Source organism: Hyperolius riggenbachi, chromosome 10 (genome assembly GCF_040937935.1).
Source record: "Hyperolius riggenbachi isolate aHypRig1 chromosome 10, aHypRig1.pri, whole genome shotgun sequence".
NCBI lineage: Eukaryota > Metazoa > Chordata > Amphibia > Anura > Hyperoliidae > Hyperolius > Hyperolius riggenbachi.
In genome coordinates, this window is record NC_090655.1 from 18,624,413 (window position 1) to 18,649,939 (window position 25,527).

The window sequence follows — 25,527 nt, forward strand, 5'->3', positions numbered from 1 at the left end:
CCTCGCTCGCTACTCCTGACCCCCCCATGCACACACGCACACTGTCGTCCCCCCCCCCCTCCGCAGTATAGCAAAGGCAGTGGGAGATGCACACACTCCCCTCCTAAACGATGCAGCTCCTGTCTGTGTCTCCCCTGTAGTTTCTCTGTTTGAAGACAGACAGGAGCTGCATCGCCTGGATCGTTCAGGAGGTGAGTGTGTGTATCTCTCACTGCTTTTGCTACACTGCGGGGGGAGAGAGGCGAGCAAGGGGGAGATCTAGTCGGCAGCCACAGCAGGGAGAGGGTGCTGGGTATCTGGCCGGCAGCCATCTGAGATGAAGGGGAACACGTGGGGGCCCCTATAGTCTCGGGGAACCAGGGGCAATTGCCTTCTTTGCCTCTATGGAAGCGCCGGCCCTTCTGGTACATAGTAAATGACAAGCTGTGCACTGCATAGCTCACATAATGCATAGTAATAATAACCTCATAAGCGCTCTTACCCGGTCCTGCAAAGACTCTCAGTGTGGATGGCACAGGGGACAGCTGACCTCCTACGTCCCTTCACGCGTTCTGTGACTGCTGCTCTGTGCGTGGCCACGCACATCCCCACCGCTTGCATGCGGAAGTTATTGCAGGGCTTCCATCCACCAGAAACAGGAAGTGGGTTAGTTGGGAGGACCCTGGTGTATTGTTCACCATTTACTTTTGTGGACTATGCTATATATATTGATGCATATATTCTTTGGCTGAGGGGACGCTGTTCCTCCTATGAGTTTTTAATGTTTTAATAGGTTTTCTTAACTTAATGTGGGATAAGTTTCCGTAATAAACGTGTATATTTTTGTACTACAAGCACATCGGAGATATTCTATTATATATCTGCCCAGATGTATACTTGTCTTTAGTGTTAAAGAGAATCTGTACTGCAAAAATCTTACATAAATAAACGTACCAGCCTGTTTGTTGTCTTCTCCTTTGTTGACATTTTTGCCGCTCCCTGCTGCTTTCTTGTTTCATTCACTGTTTTTGTAAACAATGAAGACGGCTGCCAAACAGGAAATACATCATCAGAGCAGGTGCCTGTTTGCAGTGGCTCCTCTCAAGCCTGACTTGACTGCTGCACCGTTACTCCCATTTGTTGCTTTGGCTGCTAGTCTGGGCTCTGCACTGATCCCTCTGCACTCACAGCTGTGCACAAGGTCCCAGCTCTGTGAGCCTGCAGACAGGCTGACTGTGAGCAGAGACCTTGCCTGTGACTCATACACACAGCGCGCAGGAGAGCAGAGGGGGCGTACATAAATTCTTCCTATCACAGCAGAGGTAGCACATTCCTTCCTGGATTGACAAAGCTTGACAAAGAAAAGAAGATTAGATATATTGCAGAGACAGTGCAACTAGAAAAGGCTGCAGTAAGCCAGACCGCATTACAACAGGTATAGGAACTTATAGGATAAAAGTAATAAGGCTGAACATTTTGTTACAGAGTCTCTTTAAAGGGAACTTTAACTGAACGGGGGGTAAAGAGTTTCACTTACCTGGGGCTATTACCATCCCCCTGCAGCAGTCCTGTGCCCTCGGAGCTGCTCTGGAATCCTCCAGTCCCCCGCTGTCACTTAGTTTCGTTTTTGACGACTCACCAGTTGGCCGGCCGCCATGCGTATTATTGGACGCATTCCCTACTGCAATTAGCGCTGTTGTGGACCGCAGCGCGTACAAAAATACACCTTGCCGCATATCTACGCGTGCAAAATGCAGCAATGCGTATTTTTGTACGCGTTGCGGCCCACAACAGCGCTAATTGCAGTAGGGAATGCGTCCAATAATACGCAGGGCGGCCAGCCGACTGGTGAGTCGTCAAAAACGAAACTAAGTGACAGCGGGGGACCGGAGGATTCCAGAGTGGCTCCGAGGGCACAGGACTGCTGCAGGGGGCTGGTAATAGCCCCAGGTAATGGAAACTCTTTACCCACCGTTCAGTTAAGGTTCCCTTTAAGGTCCGATCTGATTTTGATCGATTTTCTCATAGAGGTGAATGGAAATAGATCAGACAATCAATTGGCCAGGAAATCTGGTTCCCAGCATTAGAGCTGAGAGGAAGTTTTGAGTTCAGGTCCGCTTTAAGTTCTTAGCTTCTCAGCACATTAGGAAATATGGGTTCAGCACAATGGCATTGTTTGAGAAGGAGATGGAAGAATCTGGGGATTTTCTTCGAGAGAGAATTCCACGGGTGAGAAATAACTATTATCATCGGCAGATGAAAGGAAGTTCACAGATGAAGTAATTTCCCGTTATCATTACTATGTAGCGTGATGTCCCACGCATTGCTGCTGAGCCCCACAGGGGAAAGCTGCCTCTGTGTTGCTCTGTTTGATTTATGATGCAGGCATCATGTTCGGTGCTGGTGTTTGGGGAATGTGCGGTACATACTTAATGAAGGGGTTAATCAAGTTATGTGATGCAGCTGATTATTGTAAGCCCTGTCTGCATTTCACGGGAGCCTCGGCTGCTCTCAGGGGTCCGACGCCAGCCTGGGTGTATGGAACGCCTATACCACATCGTCAGACACGTTCGCACAAGGCAATTTCGTTAGTGGGTAACAATGGTTACGCCATATGCTGCTGTTCACTTATAACGGTGTTAAATTTACAGGTTAATGTTGAGAGTTCATTAGCATCAGGCGGAGGGGGGGTGGGGGCTGCAAGCCTTAATGTTCCTGTCTTCTACTTCTTTCTGATTTGGAATCCAAGCCCTGGTGGTAAGACCACAAGGTCTAAAGAGGAACTGTAACCAAGGATTGAACTTCATCCCAATCAGTAGCTGATACCCCCTTTCTCTCGAGAAATCTTTATCTTTTCTCGAATAGATCATCAGGGAGGTCTGTATGGCTGATATTGGGGTGGAACCCCTCCCACAATGTGATGTCAGGACCTAGATCCTGACCGTTTCCTGTTTGTGAACCTTGTTGTATTGTGGGAAATGACTGCTGTTTCCAACGACTAAGCAACCAGTAACGCATACCTATTATTTAGCCACCGGGAGATTTGGGTGCCGGGTAAAGCCGATAAACTGCTTACCCTGCTCCAGCTCAAGTCCCGGTGGCGTTGCTTACTATTCCCTCTCCAGGCCACCATGAATACTGGGGGAATGATGTAATTTGGCTGCCAGCTGTTGCTGGCAGCTGAATTACAGTGTTGTTGTTTTTGTTAGTAATTTGTGCTCCATCTTTTGACGGTGCCCAATTTTTGCTCTCTGAGCCCCGCTATATAGCCATAATTCCCATTATGACTTATGGTGACTCCGGCTGCGACTAAATGTCCTGCGCTGTTTTTACAGCGTTCAACCAGTATCTCCCTCTCTGCATATGTATATCTATTAGAAAAAAACTTTTAGCCTATGGCATTGTTAGGGGATGTTGTTATAGATATTTTTTTTCATGTCTGCCAGTAGTAAAGATGACGGCGTGCAGGCTGATTGTTAATCAAACAATATGAACAAATTACATGGCGAATATCAATCATTTCTTGATCCTTCTTCTATTTTTTTTACTTCACACTTTGCAATGTACGGTATTTTTACCCCCTTTTCGCTAAAGTTCCTCTTAAGAGTAGCTGTAGCCCTCAGTGACCCCCAGATAATCTGTCTGGCTGGATCCAGCTTCAGGCCTAGGTTCATGGGTACAGCAGTAGCTCCTCCTAGTGATGTACACTTATCCCCTGAGTACCCAAAGTACCCGATATACTAGCGGTTCTGCTAGTGATTGCTGATTGGCTGACTTTACCTCAAAGTGGTAGCCAAAGTACTTGGCTAGTATTTGACTCCCACAAAGGATCGGCACCACACCAATCAGTATTATAAGCTCTTATACTTTATTAAGCTACATACACACGAGGAACAATTGTCCCCCGTTGCATGCGCGCACGTGACCAGGGAGCGACAGCTGTCCACACATCTCGCCAGAAAGGCAGAGACGTGGCGGAAGCTGTTTGTGAATGGAGCATCCCCCGGCCGGATGCTCCATTCACTTGCGTAGGTCTCCTGTCGCTAGCCCGCATACACACGCGGGACCAGCGACAGTTCCGGTGAAGTTGCGGCGACAGAACATGTCAATCGCCTGGCGACAGCTCCGACGGGCGTCGGTTCGGGTCGCGCGCGTCATACACACGGGCGACCTGTCGCCGCAACACGCGCGTGCCACGTGGTTGTGGCGACGGCCGTACCCCGTGTGTATGAGCCTTTAGGTGATAAAATGACAGGCAACGACGGCCTGCTGTTTCGGCCTATATGGCCTTTCTCAAGTTGCCAAGTATTTGATTGGTGTGGTGCCGATCCTTTGTAGGATTCTTGGACTGTAAAGGTAGCCATACACTGGTCGATTTGCCATCAGAGTCGACCAACAGATAGATCCCTCTCTGATCGAATCTGATCAGAGAGGGATCGTATGGCAACCTTACTGCAAACAGATTGTGAATCGATTTCAGCCTGAAACCGATTCACCATCTGCTGAGCTGCCGCTGTCGCCTGTCCCCACTACCCCCCCCCCCCCCCCGCATACATTACCTGAAGCCTGGTCCCGGGCATCTTCTTCGCATCACGGCAATCCGCATATAACTTTCTGTCACTCCGGTGACAGCGGAAGTTCAAATAGAGCGCCCTCTATTTGTACTTCCGCTGTCACTGCAGTGACACAGGAAGTTATACTCGGATGCCGTGATGCGGAAGGTGATGGGAGAAGATGCCAGCCGGGTGCCAGGAGGTGATGCGGAGAAGATGCTGGGAGACAGCTTCAGGTAATGTATACCTGCGTCGATCGTACGCCGCTAGCGATGCGCTCCTTACCCGCGGGCGATCGACGGTAATGTCCCGCACAGAGCGATCGACGGGACCGATCTATTTCGGGACGAAAACGATCGAAGTTTACCGTGAATGATTTGACAGCAGATTCGATCCCAGTGATCAAATCTGCTGTCGATCGGCGGGTAATCGGCCTAGTGTATGGCCAGCTTAATCCCTTGATACAGGGGTGAGAGGATCTTGGCACACACCTGAAACCTGAGCCCTATTGTGGGTGCTCCTGGATTCAAGTTTACTTGGCTAGTATTTGGCACCAACTCACCACTCAGCCAGAGCCCAACTTACCTGATCCACTTAAAGGACACCTAAAGTGAGAAGGTTATTATTGATTTATAAAGCACCAACATATTCCATGGAGTTGCACAAAGTAAGAAATTAGCATGGGGTACATAATAATACAGACAATGGCGTACACCAATATACAAAAAGGATATAGAATACAAGATATAGAATTGGTAATGACAGTGATAAAAGTAACATGATAAATAAAATGTATAATGATTTCCAAGACACAAAAGGGGGAGAGAGCCCTGCCCTTGCGAGCTTACAATCTAAAGGGAATGGGGGGAAACAAGAGGAGGGGTAGTATGCAGCAAATATATAGAGGCAGTGTGTTTTAGGATACCTAGTAGGAGTGCAATTTGGTCTTACGATAAAGGGAAGTGGCCTAAGGTAGAGCGTATTGCTTGTTCGGAACAAGTGAGTTTTTAATGACTGTTTAAAGGTATCAAAGGTTGGCGAGTGACGGATGTGTTGTGGGAGGGCATTCCAGAGGAGGGGCAAAGCGCGTGCAAAATCTTGTAAACGTGAATGTGAGGAGGTGATTCTAGAGGAGGACAACAGAAGATCATGTGCCGATCTGAGATTGCGATTGGGTTTGTATCTGAAGATTTGTGAGGATATGTACCGGGGAGAGAGCTTGTGGAGAGCTTTGTAGGTTAGGGTTAGGAGTTTGAACTGGATCCTCTGGTTAATTGGCAGCCAGTGAAGAGGTTGACCAGCCCCCCCCCCCCCCTTTTTTTTACATATACTGTGCTAGGGACTCTCCTGAGGATATGAACCATGCTTCTCTTAATGCACTAGCGCTATCATGCCTGCACAGTCAGTAGCCGTAGTTGCGGAAGCGCAGTATGGCTTCGCTCGTGCATGAAGAGGAGCGCAGTAGCAATTAAAAAAAACCTGACAAGTTCTTGTTAGATTTCTTTCAGGGATCCGTGCGCAGCAGCATCCGGAGGCTTATCTCTACCTAGGCAAGTGTTTTTTGATGCAGGTTTCGCCTTGGCTTCACTTCTTTAACCGATTTTGGATTGCAAAGCCTTTTTTTTTTTTTCTTTTTTTTCTTCCTGACCACTGTGATTGGCTCATGGTGATCAAGAGGTCAGCAGCCAATAAAAACTGCTCCTGACTGAGGTGTAGAATGGAGTCCTGTGGCGGCAGAAAGGCTCTATTGTGTTAACAGTATGCCGCATCAGGCTTAGGTAGCCACAGATACTGCGTAGCTTTAAAGGATAACTGCAGCAAAAATCTTAAAATTTAAAATACATGTAAGTACATAGAATTAAGAAGTATGTTTCTTTTAGAGTAAAATGAGCCATAAATTACTTTTCTCCTATGTTGCTGTCACTTACAGTAGGTAGCAGAAATCTGACGTTACCGACAGGTTTTGGGCTAGTCCATCTCTCCATAGGGGTTTCTCAGCAGGGCCTTTATTCTTTATAAATGCATACCCTGAAAAATCTTTATACAAAGATGCTGGCCATTCTCCCTGCTCACCAGAAACTTTTTTTTGGCAGTTGGATGGAGCAACTGCCATTCACTAAGTGCTTTTGAAAATAAAGAAAACACTGAGAGCCCCCATGAGGAGATGGGCTAGTCAAAAGCCTGTCGGTTCCGTTTGATTTCTACTACTTACTACTTAAAGGGGAACTGAAGAGAGAGGTATATGGAGGCTGTCATGTTTATTTCCTTTTAGACAATACCAGTTGCCTGGCAGCCCTGCTGATCCTCTGCCTCTAATACTATTAACCATAGCCCCTGAACAAGCATTCAGCAGATCAGGTGTTTCAGTGGTTCAGACTTATAAGTCAGATCTGACAAGACTAGCTGCATGCTTGTTTCTGGTTTCAATCAGATACTACTGCAGAGAAATAGACCAGCAGGGGCTGCCAGGCAACTGGTATTGATTAAAAGGAAATAAACATGACAGCCTCCATATAGCTCTCTCTTCAGTTCCCCTTTAAGTGACAGCAACATAGGAGAAAGGTAAATTATGGCTCATTTTACTCTGGAAGAAACGTACTTGTTATTTGTATGTATATATATATGTTTTTTTTTTATTTAAAATTTTAATATTTTCGCAAAAGTGGTCCTTTAATTACAGATGGTCCTGAATGGTTTGAATATAGGACAAAATGTTTAATTCGTTATCGATCTATTTCTATCACTCTGTCACTCACATGCGTTATTGCTTTGCTTGTCTCACCCAGGTACCCCTCATCATTCCCTGCCACCGCGTGATCTGCAGCGACGGCAAAATCGGCAACTACGGCAGCGGCAAACGCAACCACACCAAGCAATGGCTGCTGGCACGCGAGAAGACCGTGAAGGAAACATAAACAGGATTTCGGGGGGCGTTCTACAACCTCCGAGCTGCGCCGCAGCCAAAACACACAGAGCAACCCTTTACGCTTTCCGCATTAGGCTACAATTCTGCAAAACTGTAAATATTTGAGTGACACATAAATATAATACAGCATGGAAAGTGCCACCACTATATTAAAAAGGCTCGCAAAACGTCCTGAGGGAACGCAGCCTGTGCGCCGGGTCTTGTTTTTTACATTTTACAGCAGAGTGAATACAGCAGGCTGCTCCTGTTGGGCTCGTCTTTTGGTCCCGTCCTCGGCCCTGTTTTTTTGTTCCATTTTTAATGCCCATTAACGTGAGGCAAAGGAGAGGGAGGGGCGTGGCAAATCTGGGGTTCAGCTACCCCTCCAAGGGAAGCATCTGGCTGATAGAAGAGGGGAGAGTCTGTGGAGCTGTTGCATTGTTTGCAGCTAAAGTCAGAATAAAATACTGCGCACACAAACACACACTCGCACCTCCCTGTGACTGCCTGCCTTTGTACTGAGAATCTTGTACCTCTGCCAAGCTCTGTGCCCAGCTCATTCCCACCTAATCTTTGATGCCCCAGCTTCCAGGACAATGTTTCACATATGTCATTGTCACAAATACACCCACAGACACCAGGGGGAGAGGGGGGGGGGACAAAACAAAAGTAGATTGCATTATTTTTAAGGAAACGGCGATTATGATGCCTGTTGAGATATATTTTTTTTTCTCTGCTTTTCAGATCTTTAGGAGTTGTTGAAAAGATACTAATAACAGTTTCTTTTTTTACTTCCTCCTTGGTTTTTCTCTGTTTTCTCATGCCAATGGAAATAAAATGACAAACAGCTAGAGGGCATTAGGTTACCAGAATCAAAAAGTAATTGTTGTGCTTTGCTTTTTTGAGATTTTTTGTTCTTCTCAGAATAAAGTTGGCTCTTGTTTTCTATATTCATTGTGTGAGTGATTTTTTTTTTGTTTTGGTCTTTTTTATTAAATTCCTGTTTCCGAAAGAATCCGAAAAGACCGCTTTATTGATAATGTTGACATTCTGCTGTTGGTTAATCATCCAGTTAATCATCGATCACCAGAGCTGCAGTCTGGGACAGAGATTCCTCACTTAGTCTAACGACCACCGCAGTAGCTGATCTGTCAGTTGCCAGGTGCAGAAGAGTACTAGCAAGTCATGTCACATGGCACAACCAGGTAAATGTGTGTGGGAGGGGGAGGGATCCCGGATCCCTGTGCAAGTCAGTGACCATTCAAGCTATATAAATTATTGATAAGTAAACCTTCTGAGAATTTTAGGCCCATTTTACTGTAGCAGGCTAAACCTGCGTAGTGTTACGCTATTTTGCCGCAAGAGGCTGCAGTAGCAATGCAAGTCTTTGGAGACTTCCACACTTACTGTGGTCCCTTGCGTTGCGCTGCAAGTGCCCGATCCGCCCCTCGGCCGACACAAGGGCAACAGCGCGTAACCACCAGACTTCCACGGTGGCGGTGGAAGTAATGTAAGTCAATGGGTGATGTATACTTTTTAACCACTTAAGGACCAGGGGTGTTTTGCCTGATCTGTGCTGCGTGGGCTCTCCAGCCCGCAGCACAGATCATGATTGAGCCAGGGCGACCAGACTCCCCCCCCCCTTTTTTCCCCACTAGGGGGATGTCCTGCTGGGGGGGGCTGATTGCCGCCGGCTTGCTGTGTGTAGCGGGGGGGGGGGGCTTCTCAAAGCCCCCCTCCGCAGCGATTTCCGCCCTCCCTCTCCTTACCTCCCTCTCCCTTTCTCTATGGGCGGCACAGGACGGCGATCCGTCCTGCACCGCCTCTGATAGGCTTCAGCCTATCAGATGCCGGCGATCCCCGGCCAATCAGAGGCCGGGGATCGCCAATCTCCTTTACGCAGCTTTGTATGATGTAAACAGTGAGCATTTCTTCCCCGCGTGTTTACAATTAGCCTGTGAGCCACGATCGTAGGCTCGCAGGCTGTTCACGGAGACACCTTCCGTGAACTGACATGGAACGGCCGCTCGAACGAGCGGCCGTTTCATGGTAACACCGCTTCGACCTGCCGACGCCTATCGGCGTTAGGCGGTCGTTAAGTGGTTAAATATGATGGCGGTGGTGCGCATGCATGGAACGATGGGAATACAACAGTACTTCACTTGGTGTACATGGGGGACATCGCTCTGTATTTGACCCTGAAGGCATACTCTGCTGCAGGGTCATGTGTTTGGGATTTTTGTGCTGGGGCGGGGCACCGCACTGCAACACACACTTAATGTGTAAAACCGGCCAGCATTTAACCATTTTAGCCTTTTGAACGTTACTGTCATGTCTAAAAGGCTGCCTGCGTGCTCCCGTGTCACCCCCCATTAGCCCGGAGATCAATGAATGGAAACATAGTTCCCATTCATTGATCTAAGCCCCCGGTAGAAAGACCGACAGCTTCTTATGAGAAGCCGCGGTCTTTCTGAGCTAAAAAAAAAAAAAAAAATCACGAGTGCTCGCTTACAGGATGGAATAAAAAAAAAAAAGACTGTGGCCATCTTGTGGCCAAATAGTAAAACTGCATGTACATACATTTTTTTTTTCACACAAAACACAATAAATTACATTTAAAATGAACTGTTTACCTCCCACACCCAAAAAATACCCAAATAAAATCTTAATCCTAAAAAAAAAAATTACATAAAAAAAAAACCATAAATAGTTACCCAAGGGTCTGAACTTTTTTAATATGCATGTCAAGAGGGTGTATTACTAATATTTTATTTTTAATAAGCTTGTAAATAGTGATGGACGCAAAACTGAAAAATGCAACTTTATTTCCAAATAAAATATTGTCACAATACATTGTAATAGGGAAATAATTGAAATGGTGTAATAATATGGTACAAATGGGCAAATAAAATGTGTGGGTTTTAATTATGGTAGCATGTATTATTTTAAAGCTATAATGGCCAAAAACTGAGAAATAATGAATTTTTTCCATTGTTTTCTTAATATTTCTGTTAAAATGCATTTAGAAAAAAATAATTCTTAGCAAAATGTACCACCCACAAAAAAGCCTAATTGGTGGCAGAAAAAACAAGATATAGATCAATTATTTGTGATAATTAGTGATAAAGTTATTGGCAAATGAATGGGAGGTGAAAATTGCTCGGATGTATAAGGTAAAAAATGACTGAAGGCTGAAGTGGTTAAAGGACAACTGAAGTGAGAGGAATATGGGGGCTGCCATATTTATTTCATTTTACACAATACCAGTTGCCTGGCTGTCCTGGTGATTTATTTAACTGCAGAAGTGTCTGAATAACACCAGAAACAAGCAAGCAGCTAATCTTGTCAGATCTGACAATAATGTCAGAAACACCTGATCTGCTGCATGCTTGTTTAAAGTCTATGGCTAAAAGAGGCAGAGGATCATCAGGGCTGCCAGTCAACTGGTATTGCTTAAATGGAGATAAATATAGCAGCCTCCAAATCCTTCTGCCGTTTAAAGGACTTCCGAGGCCAAAAATCAAAATTTTGATGAGTACCTGTCTCTTTTTCAAATCCATGGGCAAGTTCCTCCTCTCCCTCCGCTCTGTTCCGCGCAAATGTATTCTTTTCACTGCCCCCAGGTCGCGGCCCGACCCCACTGCACGGGTCGGCTCGTACTCCACTCGCAAGATGGCCGCCGATCAGAGCCATTGCTGCGCAGTACATATGAAGGCAAGTGCGGCTGCGCAGCTCTCCTCTCGCAAGATGGCCGCCGATCAGAGCCGCGGCTGCGCAGTACATGTGGAGGCAAGTGCGGCTGCGCAGTGGGGTCGGGCCCCGACCTGGGGGCAGTGAAAAGAATACATTTGCGCGGAACAGAGCGGAGGGAGAGGAGGAACTTGCCCATGGATTTGAAAAAGAGACAGGTACTCATCAAAATTTTTTAATTTTTGGCCTCGGAAGTCCTTTAAGAACAACTATCAAAGAAACTGTTTTCGCTTTTAGCCAGCAACACTAAAAAGCTTTTTCAGAGGTCTCTCAGCACAGCCTGTGTCAAAGGAATGCCGTGTTTTGTAACAATTTGTGTGGGCATCGGGCGGAGGGGGAGGCAGAGATGAACTGTAACCTGGCTGTAAAAGTTTTACTTTACACTACGTGGCAGAGAGAGACACACAGACAGGAACACAGAGCTTAAGCTGATGATTATTTACACACATTTGAAGCTATATTTCTGCTTTCTATCATTCTGAACAGATTCCAGTCACAGTATTAGAGCCAGTGAGGACTGTTTTTGTATGCTGAATGTGCTGGACACAGTCCTCCATAGTAATGCCCACAGTGAGAGCTGTTCTCTGTAAATGTCATTTTCTTGATATAAAACATAAAAAGATGAAAGAAAAAGCCTTTGTATTGCTATTTTCTAGCAATGACTGGAAATATATGTGGCATTTATAATTTTAGTTAACTTTGATAGATAAACTGCAACTCCATTTGCAGGAAATATGCATTCTCTAAGAAAATGGCCTCCATTGACATTCATAGTGGCCACACATCACCACTTGTAAAATGGCAAAGGGATCTACCTTTTTTTCCATCCAACAACCCTGTTCTCCTTAGGAAGCCATTAGAGATCATTACTTTCACTATTTAGCAGTCTATACAGTGGCAATCAAATGAGCACCCCTTTATAAACGGGCTAGTCACAGAAATACATGCAAATGATGGAGGAAAACTGATGTAGCGACAATCAACCAAGGAGCAGCTAATCGCCACTTTCATAAATAGGCCATTTGTAATTATTTTGGCTTGACAGTCCATGGTCTGCTCATTTCTGGTCCAATCTATGCACTTCCCATTTTGATTGGCCTTATTCCAATCTGCAAGCAGTTTGCTTTATAGTGTACCTGAAGGGAAAAAAAAGTGCCCCAAATGGCTACTTACCTAAATAGAGGGAAGCCACACCCCCTCCACCTCGCCATTGCATCTCTAGGAGCCCCAGCAGCTTGTTGACGGAACGCAGACGGCTCCCAGCTGCGCAGTAGCATGGAGCCGATTTGACATGGCTTTTTCTGCTGGGCTTGAGTGGCTGCTGCTGCGCAGATGCGAGCCATCCTGTGCCTGTGCTTGTTGTACTCGAGCGTGGCCAAGAGCATGTGGGAAGTGTCTGGAGGATACCTACCAAGGTAAGTCATTTTTCCCCTCGGGACCTCACAGGTTAGCTTTATATTTCCATGCGACCCAGAATGATTAGCATCTTATTAATGCTAGTTGAGTCAGTAAATCGTTAAAGCGGACCTGAAATCAGAACTTCCTCTCTGCTATAAAAGATAAGCAGCAGCATAATAACCTTTAAAGAAAAAAATGTCTTTGTTACAGCTGATACGAATCCTCCAATAAATCTGCAGTGTGTATACTTCCTGCTTTCATGAAAGCAGCCATAGGGTTAACTTTCTATGTTTACAAATTAGCTGCTCTGCCGAGGCTTCCAGCTGGCACAGCTGAGAGATCAAATTACACTGGTGATTAGACGCAGATGAAGCTAAACTTTCTAAATACATACAGGGTGCATTTCTCTATGATTTACTTCTGTTCTGTGTAAGGGTTCAGGTCCACTATAATTGGCCATTACTGTCCATTTTGGGTTGGCTGACCCCATCCTCCTAAGCATCCTTACATAGCCGTATGTTTCATTTAGCGACAAGCTGCGTGACTATAATTTCTCGTATCGGCTGTGATGACTACAATAGCGAAGCCTCAGAGAGCTTGCCAGTGATGCCTTGCCTCTTGCAGGACTTGCTGTGAGCTCTGATCAGGAAATGTCCTGCCCGTCTCTTTTCTCTTCAATAGAGGGCAGCCTAGATTAGAAGAATTAAGGTCCTTTTCTTACTATTTTATGGGTTAAGCAAATGCTCATTCACCACAGTTTGTGGTATGTTTTAAAAAGGGCTATCCTAAGGAACAGCATTTGTAAAAAAAAAAAAGAGAGGAAAGCGAGTGGAGTGTTTTTGCTGCTGCCTGCTCGGATTACCGGCCGACTCCAGCATCTCATGTTCATGTTTTTGAAAGGTGCACTGCTCAGATACGACGATGAAGAATGGCTTTCCTCTGTCGGTTGTTGCCGGGGCCGTTAATGATGCCCAAAGTGCTGGCCGCTGTGACCGCTAATGAAGGGTGCTAGCGCGGGGGAGCCCTCAGGGGGGGCTATTTAAAAACAGAGGTAAACCACTCCGCTTCTTAGGTGCGATGTTAGCATTCTTTTCGGGACTAATAATGCTGATTTTTTTTTCCCTTTCCCGGTGATGTCTTGATCCTTTCCAGTATTGTGTTTGGCAAGACAACTTAATGATGGAGTACCCAGTGTTCTGAAAATAAGCAGAAAGTCAAGAGCGTTTCTACGCCTGACTGTAGAAGGGAAAAAAATAAAATCAAAAACCCCAAGTACAGTTTAGATTTGCAATAAATTTCAGTAGCTGCTCCAGACTCCAGCCAAGGGGTGGAATCCACTTTTCCAGGGGTTATTATTTGTGATGTATATCTGTAAACTTGGTGTCAGGAGTTATTCCCCAGACACGGGTTCGGACAGGTAATTGCAGCCTATTGAAATCAAAAGTACTGGGGGTGGAGGCGTTTAGAAATAGATAATGTAACGTAACAAAAAATAATACTAAGGTGTCTTTACTACTCCAGATGGAAGAAGCCAAACCACAGGGTATATGTAAAAAGATTCAATTATTTATTCAGCACAATTAAAAGGACAACGCGTTTCACAGGTCTCAGCCCGCTTCTTCAGGTCAATACAAGCGCCTACACGAATGTATCAGTTGGACATGGTACAGGGTGGACATGCTTGATCAGATGCACAGCGGTAACTGCGTGCAATATTGGGACAAGTGTCGGAACCCCGGTGCTGTCCCCTCTAGCATTTTACACTAGAGGGGACAGTGTCGGATGTGGCGGGCTCGACTGACTTGTGAGAGATTTCTGTAACGATTTGTGTCAGCAAGGAACAGAATTCTGATTATTAGGTGATCTGCAGTATCACCTATAATGCAGATATATACCTGATGAATCACCTATAATACCAGTATATCAGAAGCTGATGTGACAACAAATAGCAATGAGTGATTGGTGCAACAGTAGTACTGATAGGTTTAGCAATACCTCACCAGAGGAGCTGGTGGGTACTAACAGTACAGCGCTCCTCACCACAGTCAAGGGCCCTCTGGTGAGAGTAGAGTGGTCAGACAGATCGGGTTTGGCAACAGACAGACAGATGCAGTACAAAATCGGAAGGCAGAGACAGGAAGATATAAACAGGCAGAGTCGGCAGCAAGGTCAGATGGGCAGAGGTACAGAATCACTGAGCAGAAGAGTAGTCAGAACGAGCCAGAGTCATGCACAAGTAATAACACAGTAATGTATAGTCTTTAAAGAGACACTGAAGCGAAAAAAAATGTATGATATAGTGAATTGGTTGTGTACTATGAATAATTACTAGAAGATTAGCAGCAAAGAATATATTCTCATACTTTTATTTTCAGGTATATAGTGTTTTTTCTAACATTGCATCATTCTATAATATGTGCACATTACACAACACTCAGCATTCAAAACAGCCCTCTCCACGACTAACTTAGTCGGAGAACTTAATGGCTTGTTTGCATAGAGATAACAACTGGAGTTTCTCAACTCTTCCTGTATTGGAAACAATTACACTGATGTATCTGATCTTAATGTTTTATTTCTTAGCTGTGCTACACATACAAATCATAATATCATAATTTTTTTTTCGCTTCAGTGTCTCTTTAAGGCTATCAAACAATTCCTATCTCGTGTGAAATCCCCGGTTTCCTCCCGGATCAAAGCACACCGGAACTATCTAATGGTCCTAGCGCTAACACCAAGTATTCGCAACAGCAGACAACTTGCGAGTGATACAGCTAGGCTTATGAAGCAGAGGAGACCCCTCTGGCATGCCCCCTGCTATCAACCAATGAGGAGCGGCGAGCATCTCCTCTGACGTCAGCCGACCGGCCGGTCAGCTGACGCGCCTCCTCCCCGCATAAAGGTCCTGTCTGTGCGCGCCCGCGACAAGGCAACCCTATGTGCAACTGACAGACCCGTCCTCGGCTTGCTAGACGCCTGAGGCATGGATACACTGCTAGACAGGGAGCTGGAGGCAGCTGCGGTGGTAGCGCTGTTCACCGCGGCTGCCTCACCAGCGTTTGTTACAATTTCATGCTAAAATTGATTGAGAATTGGCCTGTGGTGTATGGGCAGGCAACAAATTTCTCTCCGATCAGAGAGCAAGATCTTTCTCTTAGTCAATCTGTCCGTACATCGTGTGATATATAGGCACCTTTGCTTGATGCCATCTAATCTCTTCCTAACGTTCCAAGGTCAACTACTGTACCTTTGATACTCTCCTTTTTTTTTAGCCTTTCATTGTTATTGTCTATCTCTTTGGCTCCAACTTCGACGCCTAGTTGACCACCCTTCTTCTACTATCTCCTTGGGTGCTTCACTGCACAGCTGAAGTTATTTCAGATCCAACGCAAGGTGCTCGCTCCATCCAACATCGCCTAGTCCAATCAGATGGTTCAGTTGAGCACCAACTCCCCCACCACCTGTCTTGTTGGTAGTTAGTGAGAAGTGGGAAAGAACAATGTCCAAACAGATGTTTTCTGAATTCTCCTGACATCACATAATACAAAAATAGATTTCTGATTTTTTTCATGCTAAAATAAACGTTTGCCTTTTGCAGTCTGGAGGGAAGCAGAAATCTGGGAAACTGCTCACAAACTTTTAAGTCTTGGTGTACTTATGAATGTGTGAAAGTGCTGAGAGTTGTTTTTACAACTGTATTCAATTTGTCAGTGCAAACATATGCTGAATATGCTTCCTTCTCACGTTTTCAGCACTTCCTCACTGCTCCTACGCAGAAGGTTAAAGGTTCAACCGCGTGATGTCACACAGTATACTCGCTGGTGCAGAGATAAGAGTATGGAGAGGCTGGCTCTGTGTGGGAGGAGACACTACCTCTTTGATGCTCAAGGGCAGATCTGCAGATCCTGTAGAACATACATGTCAAACTCTGGCCCGTGGGCCAAATCTGACCCTCAGCTATCAGATTTGGCCCTCAGGTGGTTTCCCCTCTTTGCATTATGTTTGGCCCACTCTAGACCACCAGAGAACCTTTATTGGAGGGTAAACCCTAAGTCACCAGGGAAGCCATATGGGGAGGGGGGCAGCACTAGATACCAGGGAAATGTATAGGCGAGGGAAGAGGGCCACTAGTCACAAGGGAACTGTATCCCTATAGGAGGGGGCTGCTAGACACCAGGGAACTGTATAGGGGAAGGAGGGGACCACTTGCACCAGGAAGCTGTATAGGAGAAGGAGGGAACCACTAAACACTAGGAAATCTTGGTTAGATGCGCTGCCATTTTCACTTTTCTCCATATATGCAAACACTAGGAATCCGTATAGGGGAGGGAGGACCACTAAACATCAGGGAATTGTATAGATGAGAGAGGACCACTTATCCGGGAACTGAATAGGGGATGGAGGGGCTGCTATTAGACACTAGGGAACTTTATAAGGGAGGCAGTTGGCCAGTAGACATTGAGGTTGGCCTGCAACTTGGTACCAGCGCTCAATTTTATCCCAACATTGTATTTGAGCTTGACACCCCTGCTGTAGAGGCTTTCCGTGTCGTCCTCTCCCTTCCCGAATCTTGCCAGCAACCTTCAGAAGATCCATACCATGCTCCTCTTATTGCATGAGTGTGACCATGCTTTTGTGCACGAATCTTCAATCTGAGTGACAAGCTCTTGTCGGATTTCTTTGAAGAGTCCACGAGCAGCAACAGAGGTCCAGAGGACAATGTAGGAAGCCTCTACAGCACAAGTATTTTAACTTCATTCCTCAAGGGCCAAAACCATGCCAGTGTTTAGAATGGACTGAGAAATGGAACAATGCGTTCTACTTGGTGGGCCACACCTTTCCTGATTTAGTCCCATCAATGAATTTGATCTGTGCCAAAAATGTGTGAGGACATCAGCTCTTGAGGACTGGAGTTTGACATCCCTTTTCTACAGGATCCAGAACCTTCCTTCTTCTAAGGTATTTTCTTTTTGACCCGTGGTTTGCCTGGGGTACATCATACCTCCCAAGGAAAGGGACACTTAAGCCACGCCCTTGCCACATCTCTGGAATGCCCCTAATCAGACATACCATAAAGATTTCATAAGAAAAAATGTATAATTCAAATCACACTTGTCCGTTCTATCCTGATTCATTTTCCTTCATAATAATAATTGAATATAAGAAATAGATCCATGTAAAGGATAGGAATAAAGTTTAGAGTTGATTAAACACATAGACCTGTACATCAGTCCTGAAAGAGGGACACATGAGGTAGACAGAGGGGCTGGGGTCCCAAAGAGGGACTGTCCCTCCAAAAGAGGGACAGTTGGGTGCTACGGGTACGTGTTAAGATACCATGGAGAGGAGGGACTGATGGTGCTAAGAGAAGTGAATGCCAGAGGTTTGCTTGGACAGGCTTGTGTTTTTGAGTGAAGATGCTAATTCATCTAGATACAATGAATGTCTGTCTATTGTAAGTGCTATGCCTTCTGGAAGATGTCGTTTCTGCTTTATAAATAACAGCTTGAACATGTCACACAGCAGAAGAAGGAGGTCCCACCCGTTTTCTACAGTGCTTCTGATGCAATTGTTTGTGTAAAGGCTGAAATTATTATAACTTAATGTAAAATGTAAATTAAAATAACTTGTTGTAAAAAGAAATCGTTTTTTTTTTTTTTTACACCCTGCAATTTCAATCTCTGAAATCTGCTGTACCCTAGTCCTGTAATACAGTCTCTGACATTAACTGATACAGTCTCTGACACTAACTGCTCCTGGAATAAACAGGTCTCCAGGTCTTCTGCTTGTGTCTGACTGTGTTTACAAATAGGAATGGATATTGAGAGGCCAATCATTTCAGCTTCCATACAAATGTAAAGAGGAACTTTACTTAAAGAGGAGCTGTCAGCCAAACCATCTCAGAAAAAACTCACATATATAAGTAGATAAATATTTGCTCTACTTACATAACATACCGTATTTATTGCACTGTCCACATTTTGCTTTTAGTGATTTTTCTATCCTAAAAAAGAGAAAAGCCTCCTTAGCATTTTCCATTTCAACTGCGTCTATTTTGAAGCCAATCCTGATGTAATTTCCTCCCTTACTCTCCTCTGCCTGATTGTGTATGCATTGCCCCTCCTCCTCCCAGTCTTCAGACACTCCCACCCATCTCTGCAGTAGAAAGGGCATTGTCATCATTATTGTATGACTCTGCAGAGTTGGTTTATCTGTATAGATGGATTTCAGAAGCTGCTGGGATAAGCGATTTTCTCAACTTCTCAGCATAAGAAATATTGGCCAATCAAAGAGGAACAGAGGTGTGGGGGGGAAAATGGGAGGAAAAAAGGCTTCAGCCAAGCAGGCTGCATTAGTTTGGCTGCCTTGGTCTCCCCTTCTCTCCGGTGGTCCAGCTGCTGTTAGAGCGCAGGGAGGGGGGCCAGAGGCTATCTACTGTCACTGTCCTCTGCCCTCCTCCTCTAGTGGCATGTCTGCGCCGCCCCCCCCCCCCCCCCCTGCCTTTCTGCCGCCGACGCATTTTCTCTCTTCCCCGCACTGATCAATGGGGAAGGATAAAGGCGGTGCACACAGACTCACGGAATAATGGTTCCACGCGCTGAAGTATCCTTCTATACTCTCTGCATTACCGCCGGCGGTTATGTTATAGAAGTAGAGCAAGTATTTATCTACTTACATATGTGTTTTGTTTTTTTTTGGGGGGGGGGTTTGGGAGGAGGGCATATTATACCTAATACTTGTGCTTTAAATATATTGTTAATACTGGCATCTTTACTGCTGGCGAGGTTTTGCAGGCCTCTTTCACATGGGTGGCTGTGAATTGCACACCAGTGAGCTGCCCCTGTGCACCAGCCCGGCACTTGCTAGCATCTAGCACACAGGTGTCAAACTCAAGTCCCATGGTCCGAAACCATCCCTCCTTGCCAGTTTATGTGGCCCTTGAGAGCGTCAAATGTGCATCTTTGCAAACAGAAAAAGAATAAAAAGCACACTGCCTTCCCATCCAGAGGCGCACACCAGTGACATTGCTTCTGGTTGAAACATTCGAGCCTTAGTGCAGCAACAACTGTCACATCGAGCCTTGGTGCAGCAACAACTGTCACATCGAGCCTTGGTGCAGCAACAACTGTCACATCGAACCTTGGTGCAGCAACAACTGTCACATCGAACCTTGGTGCAGCAACAACTGTCACATTGAACCTTGGTGCAGCAACAACTGTCACATCGAGCCTTGGTGCAGCAACAACTGTCACATCGAACCTTGGTGCAGCAACAACTGTCACATCGAGCCTTGGTGCAGCAACAACTGTCACATCAAGCTTTGGTGCAGCAACAACTGTCACATCGAGCCTTGGTGCAGCAACAACTGTCACATCGAGCCTTGGTGCAGCAACAACTGTCACATCGAGCCTTGGTGCAGCAACAACTGTCACATCGAACCTTGGTGCAGCAACAACTGTCACATCGAGCCTTGGTGCAGCAACAACTGTCACATCAAGCTTTGGTGCAGCAACAACTGTCACATCGAGCCTTGGTGCAGCAACAACTGTCACATCAAGCTTTGGTGCAGCAACAACTGTCACATCAAGCTTTGGTGCAGCAACAACTGTCACATCAAGCTTTGGTGCAGCAACAACCCACGCGACTCCTCAGCGAAATTAGCATAGGGCCCTCTCCTGGGATCCAAACCTTCTCGTGTGATTTGTTAAACACATCCAACACCACCTACAGACCTTCCCCTCTCAACACCACCTTATATTGGCTCCGCATGTCAAAAGAAGACGTGTAGGATTTGAAACGCTGCTGTTCAGCTGCATTGTAATGGCAGCCAAAAGGAGCTTCTGGTTAGGAGGCTGAATTTGCGCACTTGTCACCCTCCCATGTGAAAGAGGCCTCATTGTGAGATTCTTTTTTCCCTTTGTGTAGTGTGCAGGAACATCACATCATCTCCCAGAGTGCTCTGGGGCAGGAAGCTGCTTGACATCATAGCCTAGGTTGAACATCACTGGGAGGCTGGAATGACATACCAATATACAGCAAAATATAGATATATGAAGGGTTTCTGATGCTGAAACCAGGGTAATTAATGGAACAATTGGTTTCCTGAATATGTTTTTTTAAGTTCTGCTATGAGTCATTACTGGTCCTCTTTAATGTATCATGTGTAGTAAAATTGGGCGGAACAAATGCATTTCTGGCTTATTCAGCATTCGTCCAAATAAAAGCTGCATGCAGTTTGCATTCACTTTGCATGCAAGTTAGGATTGTTAACATAAAATGTTGTGACAGAGGACTGACAACTACTGGATGGAAATATGGGGGGCGGGGGTTCTAAAGGTGATACGTGCATCCTGCTGTCCCCTAGGCACTCACATAGCACTTGCATACACTCGTTTTTAAAATGAGCCTGTATCAAGTAGTATTTAAAATAAACCCACGATGTACCTGCACATGAATATTACATACTTACCTCGCTGTCAGTTCCTCTTAGAAGCTCACCATTTTCTTCTAACAATGATTCCTTCCAATTCTGACAAGATTTTGTCAGAACTGAAATATATCAGTTGCTGTCAGTTATATATCAGTTACAACTGAAATGACAATTGATGTGCAAGGTAATGCACATGGTTCCCTATGGCTCATGTGAGCAATATTACAGTTTGACAGTGTGCTGACCTGGAAGCTGTTACAGGGTCATCGCCGTTTTTAAAATGGATGACGAAGAAGTCCATCGATCACAGTTGACAAACAGGACATGGTAGGAGAGAAAGCGATTAATGAGTAGATTACATGGGAGGTGAGTATGACGTGTGTATGCTTATTTTGACTTTTAATTTTCAGTTCAGGTTTGCTTTAAAGTATTATAGGCAGTGGATCCGCAGGACAGCCAGGCAATGTGCATTACCCAAAAGGAAATAAACATGTCAGCCTCCATCTGTCTCTCACATCGTGTTCCCTTTAAAAAGTTGGCCACAGGTCACACATGACCAGTATATTGTAGTCTGTGACAAAAAAAAGAAAAGAAATGTGGCTTTATGAAAGTTGGCAGTTATGGGCTGTTTAATACGCGCGGGGGGTAGAGTAGCAGATGTGCAAATAACAAATAGTTGTGGAAATTCTCCATAATACTCTTCGAAAACCCGTTAAGCGCTTTTTCGCTGAATGAAGACGGGCCTAATAGGAGATCGTATGGCGTTTATAGATGGCATTCTCCATCTCTGATTATTCAACCTATAAAAAAGGTCACGTTAGGCACTGATTGGCACAAATCTCTCATTTCGGATCCCCTCCTGTCATAAATGGACAGAATTTTAACTCTACTAGTCAGCCGCCCTCCGCCAATACACGACATCCAGCTGCCTCCCGAACGCCATAAAAATAGAAAGTGAAGCGTTAAATGCGCTGGCTGGTTCTGGCCGGGGCTCGCCTGCATATTTATGACAAAAGCAAGTCAGAAGTAATAGTACAATAAAACAAACAAATATGGGCCAAATTAGAAAAATACACACGGGGGCCGTGTTTCCCCGGGACTCGGAATTGGGTTGCACTGACCTATCGAGTTACCTCCCCGGTTCAGCCTCGCCGTTCTTTTGAACTGCTGACATGGAGACACTGTGCAGCCAGGCACGACAGCTGGCTCCGCGGCATCTAATACCAACACATGCTGCTTTCCTCCGCATCCAGCGAGTAAGATAATGAAAGATTCAAAAATAATATTTGTATTGGCGGCACATGATTTGCTGCGGAATGGATGCCCTTGACCATAAAGAAAAGCCAATTCTGGAATGGGTCAGTTGCGGGAAAAGGCATTTGCAAAGTTATTTATAATGCTTAAAGGATAAGTGTACTTTAAAACCCTTCACAAAAAAAATAAAGGCAAGTAGCCCCTGATCGATAGGACGCAATATCTGGCATTATTGGTACTATTAGCTGTAAGATAGGATAAGACTGCACCCCCATCTTGCAGCTGGTGACATGCTAGCCTGTTGCTAGGATACCAGAAGCTCGGGGCTGAAAGTTACAAGTTAGAGGGAGATGTGGTCACAGAAAGAGATTGGAGCCCTCTGTAGCTGATAAAAGAGATTGGAGCCCTCTGTGGCTGCTGAAAGAGATTGGAGCCCTCTGTAGCTGTTGAAAGAGAATGGAGCCCTCAGTTTGTGGCCACTGCAACTGATTGGAGCCCTCTGTGGCTGCTGAAAGAGATTGGAGCTTTCTTTGGTTGAAAGAGATTAGAACCCTTTGTGAAACAGATTGGAGCCCTCTGTGGCTGCTAAAAGAGATTTGAGCCCTCTGTAGCTGTTGAAAGAGATTGGTTTCCTCTGTAGCTGCTGAAACAGATTAGTTCCGTCTGTAGCTGCTGAAATAGATTGGAGCCCTATGTGGCCACTGAAACAGATTGGAGCCCTATGTGGCCACTGAAACAAATTGGAACCCTCTGTAGCTGTTGAAAGAGATTGGAGCCCTCAGTTTGTGGCCACTGAAAGAGATTGGAGCCCTCTGTGGCTGCTATAAGAGATTGGAGACCTCTCTGGTTGCTGAAAGAAATTGGATCCCTCCTTGGCCACTGAAAGAGATTAGAACAGGGGTCTCAAACTCGCGGCCCGCCCCTCTCACTCTTCCTTCACAAAGAGGGTTGCTGCTGATTGACTTTTTTTGTGAAATCCCTTATGTGGCCCAGCCTCATCCTGACTTTGCCTCCTGCGGCCCCCAGGTAAATTGAGTTTGAGACCCCTGGATTAGAACCTTTTGTGAAACAGATTGGAGCCCTCTGTGGCTGCTAAAAGAGATTGGAGCCCTGTGTGGCTACTGAAAGAGATTAGAGCGCATTGTGGCTCATGAAATAGGTTGCAGCTCTCTGTGGCCACTAAAAGAGATTGGAGCCCTCTGTGGCCACTAAAAGAGATTGGAGCCCTCTGTTGCCACTGAAAAAGATTGGAGCCCTCTGTGGCTGCTGAGAGAGATTGGAGCCCTCTGTGGCTGCTGAGAGAGCTTGGAACCCTCTGTGGCTGCTGAGAGAGATTGAAACCCTTTGTGGCTACTGATAGAGCTGGAACCCTCTGTGGTTGCTTATAGAGATTGGAGCCCTCTGTGGCTGCTGAGAGTGATGGGAACCATTTGTGATTGACCAACACCAAGCAGCCAGTCTCATCACTATGATCTGACATTAAACAGAAAAGGATTGCAATATTTGGTCCCCTAAAAAATGGAAAATGTAAGAGTCTTGCCCATGGTTGCTGAATCTCTGATAAGCTCTTGTCCTTCTCCAGTACTTAAGTAAATCAGATTCCATTTCAACATGATTTTATATGAAAAAGCGGACCCTTGAACTTGGTTCCTTGTCGATCATGAAGCGACTTTCTTTATTCGACTTTAGTGCTGATTATAAATAAGGGAGTACTCCATATGGATTTCACCAGTGAAGGAATATATTACACAAAACAGCTAGAACACGGGGCGTTTGTGCCACACAGTCTACAATAATGCATGCTCTGATAAGTTGTATCGCCCAAAACCGTTAAATCAGCGCTGCTCATTTCAACACTCGATCTTAGTAATTACAGCGGGCATTCAGCTACGCGCTGGCCCTTTCCACTCCAGGGGGTTAATTCTGGCAATGATTTTCAGTTCCATACAGCCGAAACTCCATCTTCAGCTCAGGAGGGGATAATTTTGGCATCAGCAGTCACAGCTAAAAACCCAAAGATTCCAGCTGGATGGGTTGAATTGGGCTGTTCCAACTATAACTGGGTATTAGGCTTAGCCATGGGTTAGGAGAGCTAGTGTATAGGATAGGGGGATAACTAACTGTTAACTAGAGGCACCCAAAAAGTATAAACTAATAAAAAAAAGGTAGGAGTTGGCTTAACTTTAGTGGTCACAACTGTTCAATATATTTTGACAGTTTATTGAAAAGAACAAACAACAACGCATTTTGTGGCCTGGGGCCACTTCCTCGGGTAATTATAAGCCTTGCCAACAGCTGAAGATGGCTTAGGGTGTCTTTTAGGCACACTGAACTTTATAGAGTTTTATGCAGTAAATAATCTTTAGAACAAAGAGATAATGCTGAGTTTCATACAGGGGCGTAACTAGAAATCACTGGGCTCCCCTGCAAAACTTTGGATGGGGCCCCTTCCCCCTCGCTTTCTGCATAGGTAAACTGAGAACCAATGTTATTCAGTTGGCTAGTGTACACTTGTATGTGTTTTCCCCAAAGCAGATAAAAACAGACAGCAGTGAAGCACTGCAGGCATTTTCTCTATCAATTACATTAGCTTCTGTGATAAAACGTGCATGTCTTCACACATACAGACACACATGGTGTGCAGAAAACGCATACAGGAAAAACATCAAAAACTGAAAGGCTAGTGCTCTGCTCCCAGCCTCAGCTTCTTATTACACTCACTCTGGCCCAGTGCACACCAAAACCGCTAGCAGATCTACAAAACGCTAGCGGTTTTGGGAGCTGATTTCAGAGCGATTCTAGGTATGTTTAGAGACGTTTTCTAAACACACCTAGCGGTTTTGGGTGCGGTTTTGTGTAGCAGATTACACATACTGTTACTGAACAGCTTCTGTAACAAAAATGCCTGGCAAACCGCTCTGAAGTAGCGTTTTTCAGAGCGGTTTGCGTTTTCCCTATACTTTACATTGAGGACGAAACGCTTCCGAAAACCGCAAACGTGCAGCAGGAGGCGCGTTTGCGGCTTGGCAAAAACCTCAAACCGCTGGTGTGCACTATCCCATTGCAATACATTTGCCAAGCGTTTTTACAGGCGGATCGCTCCAAAAACCGCTCGGTGTGCACTAGGCCTCTTCCTCAGATAGAGCAGAACTGCAGATTTCTCCAGCATCACTACAGTACACAGCACTTGGGGAAGGGTGGAGAGGCAGGGTGTGGTACACAAGAGCCTGTTGCACACTGAATTTGGGAGTCTTGAG

At 45.5% G+C, this 25,527-nt stretch overlaps 1 protein-coding gene and 1 pseudogene across 1 annotated transcript in view; both read left to right on the forward strand.

Moving 5' to 3' along the window:
- MGMT (O-6-methylguanine-DNA methyltransferase) overlaps nt 1–8,387 on the forward strand; it is a 648,626-nt gene extending 640,239 nt beyond the window's left edge. The window contains exon 6 of the mRNA XM_068255130.1: nt 7,319–8,387. Within this exon, the coding sequence (XP_068111231.1) occupies nt 7,319–7,447 (129 nt within the window). The 3' untranslated portion in view covers nt 7,448–8,387. The remainder of the gene's footprint in view (nt 1–7,318) is intronic.
- A 4,091-nt stretch (nt 8,388–12,478) lies between these two features.
- On the forward strand, nt 12,479–20,374 carry LOC137536624 (variable charge X-linked protein 3B-like; annotated as a pseudogene).
- Nucleotides 20,375–25,527: the final 5,153 nt, after the last annotated feature.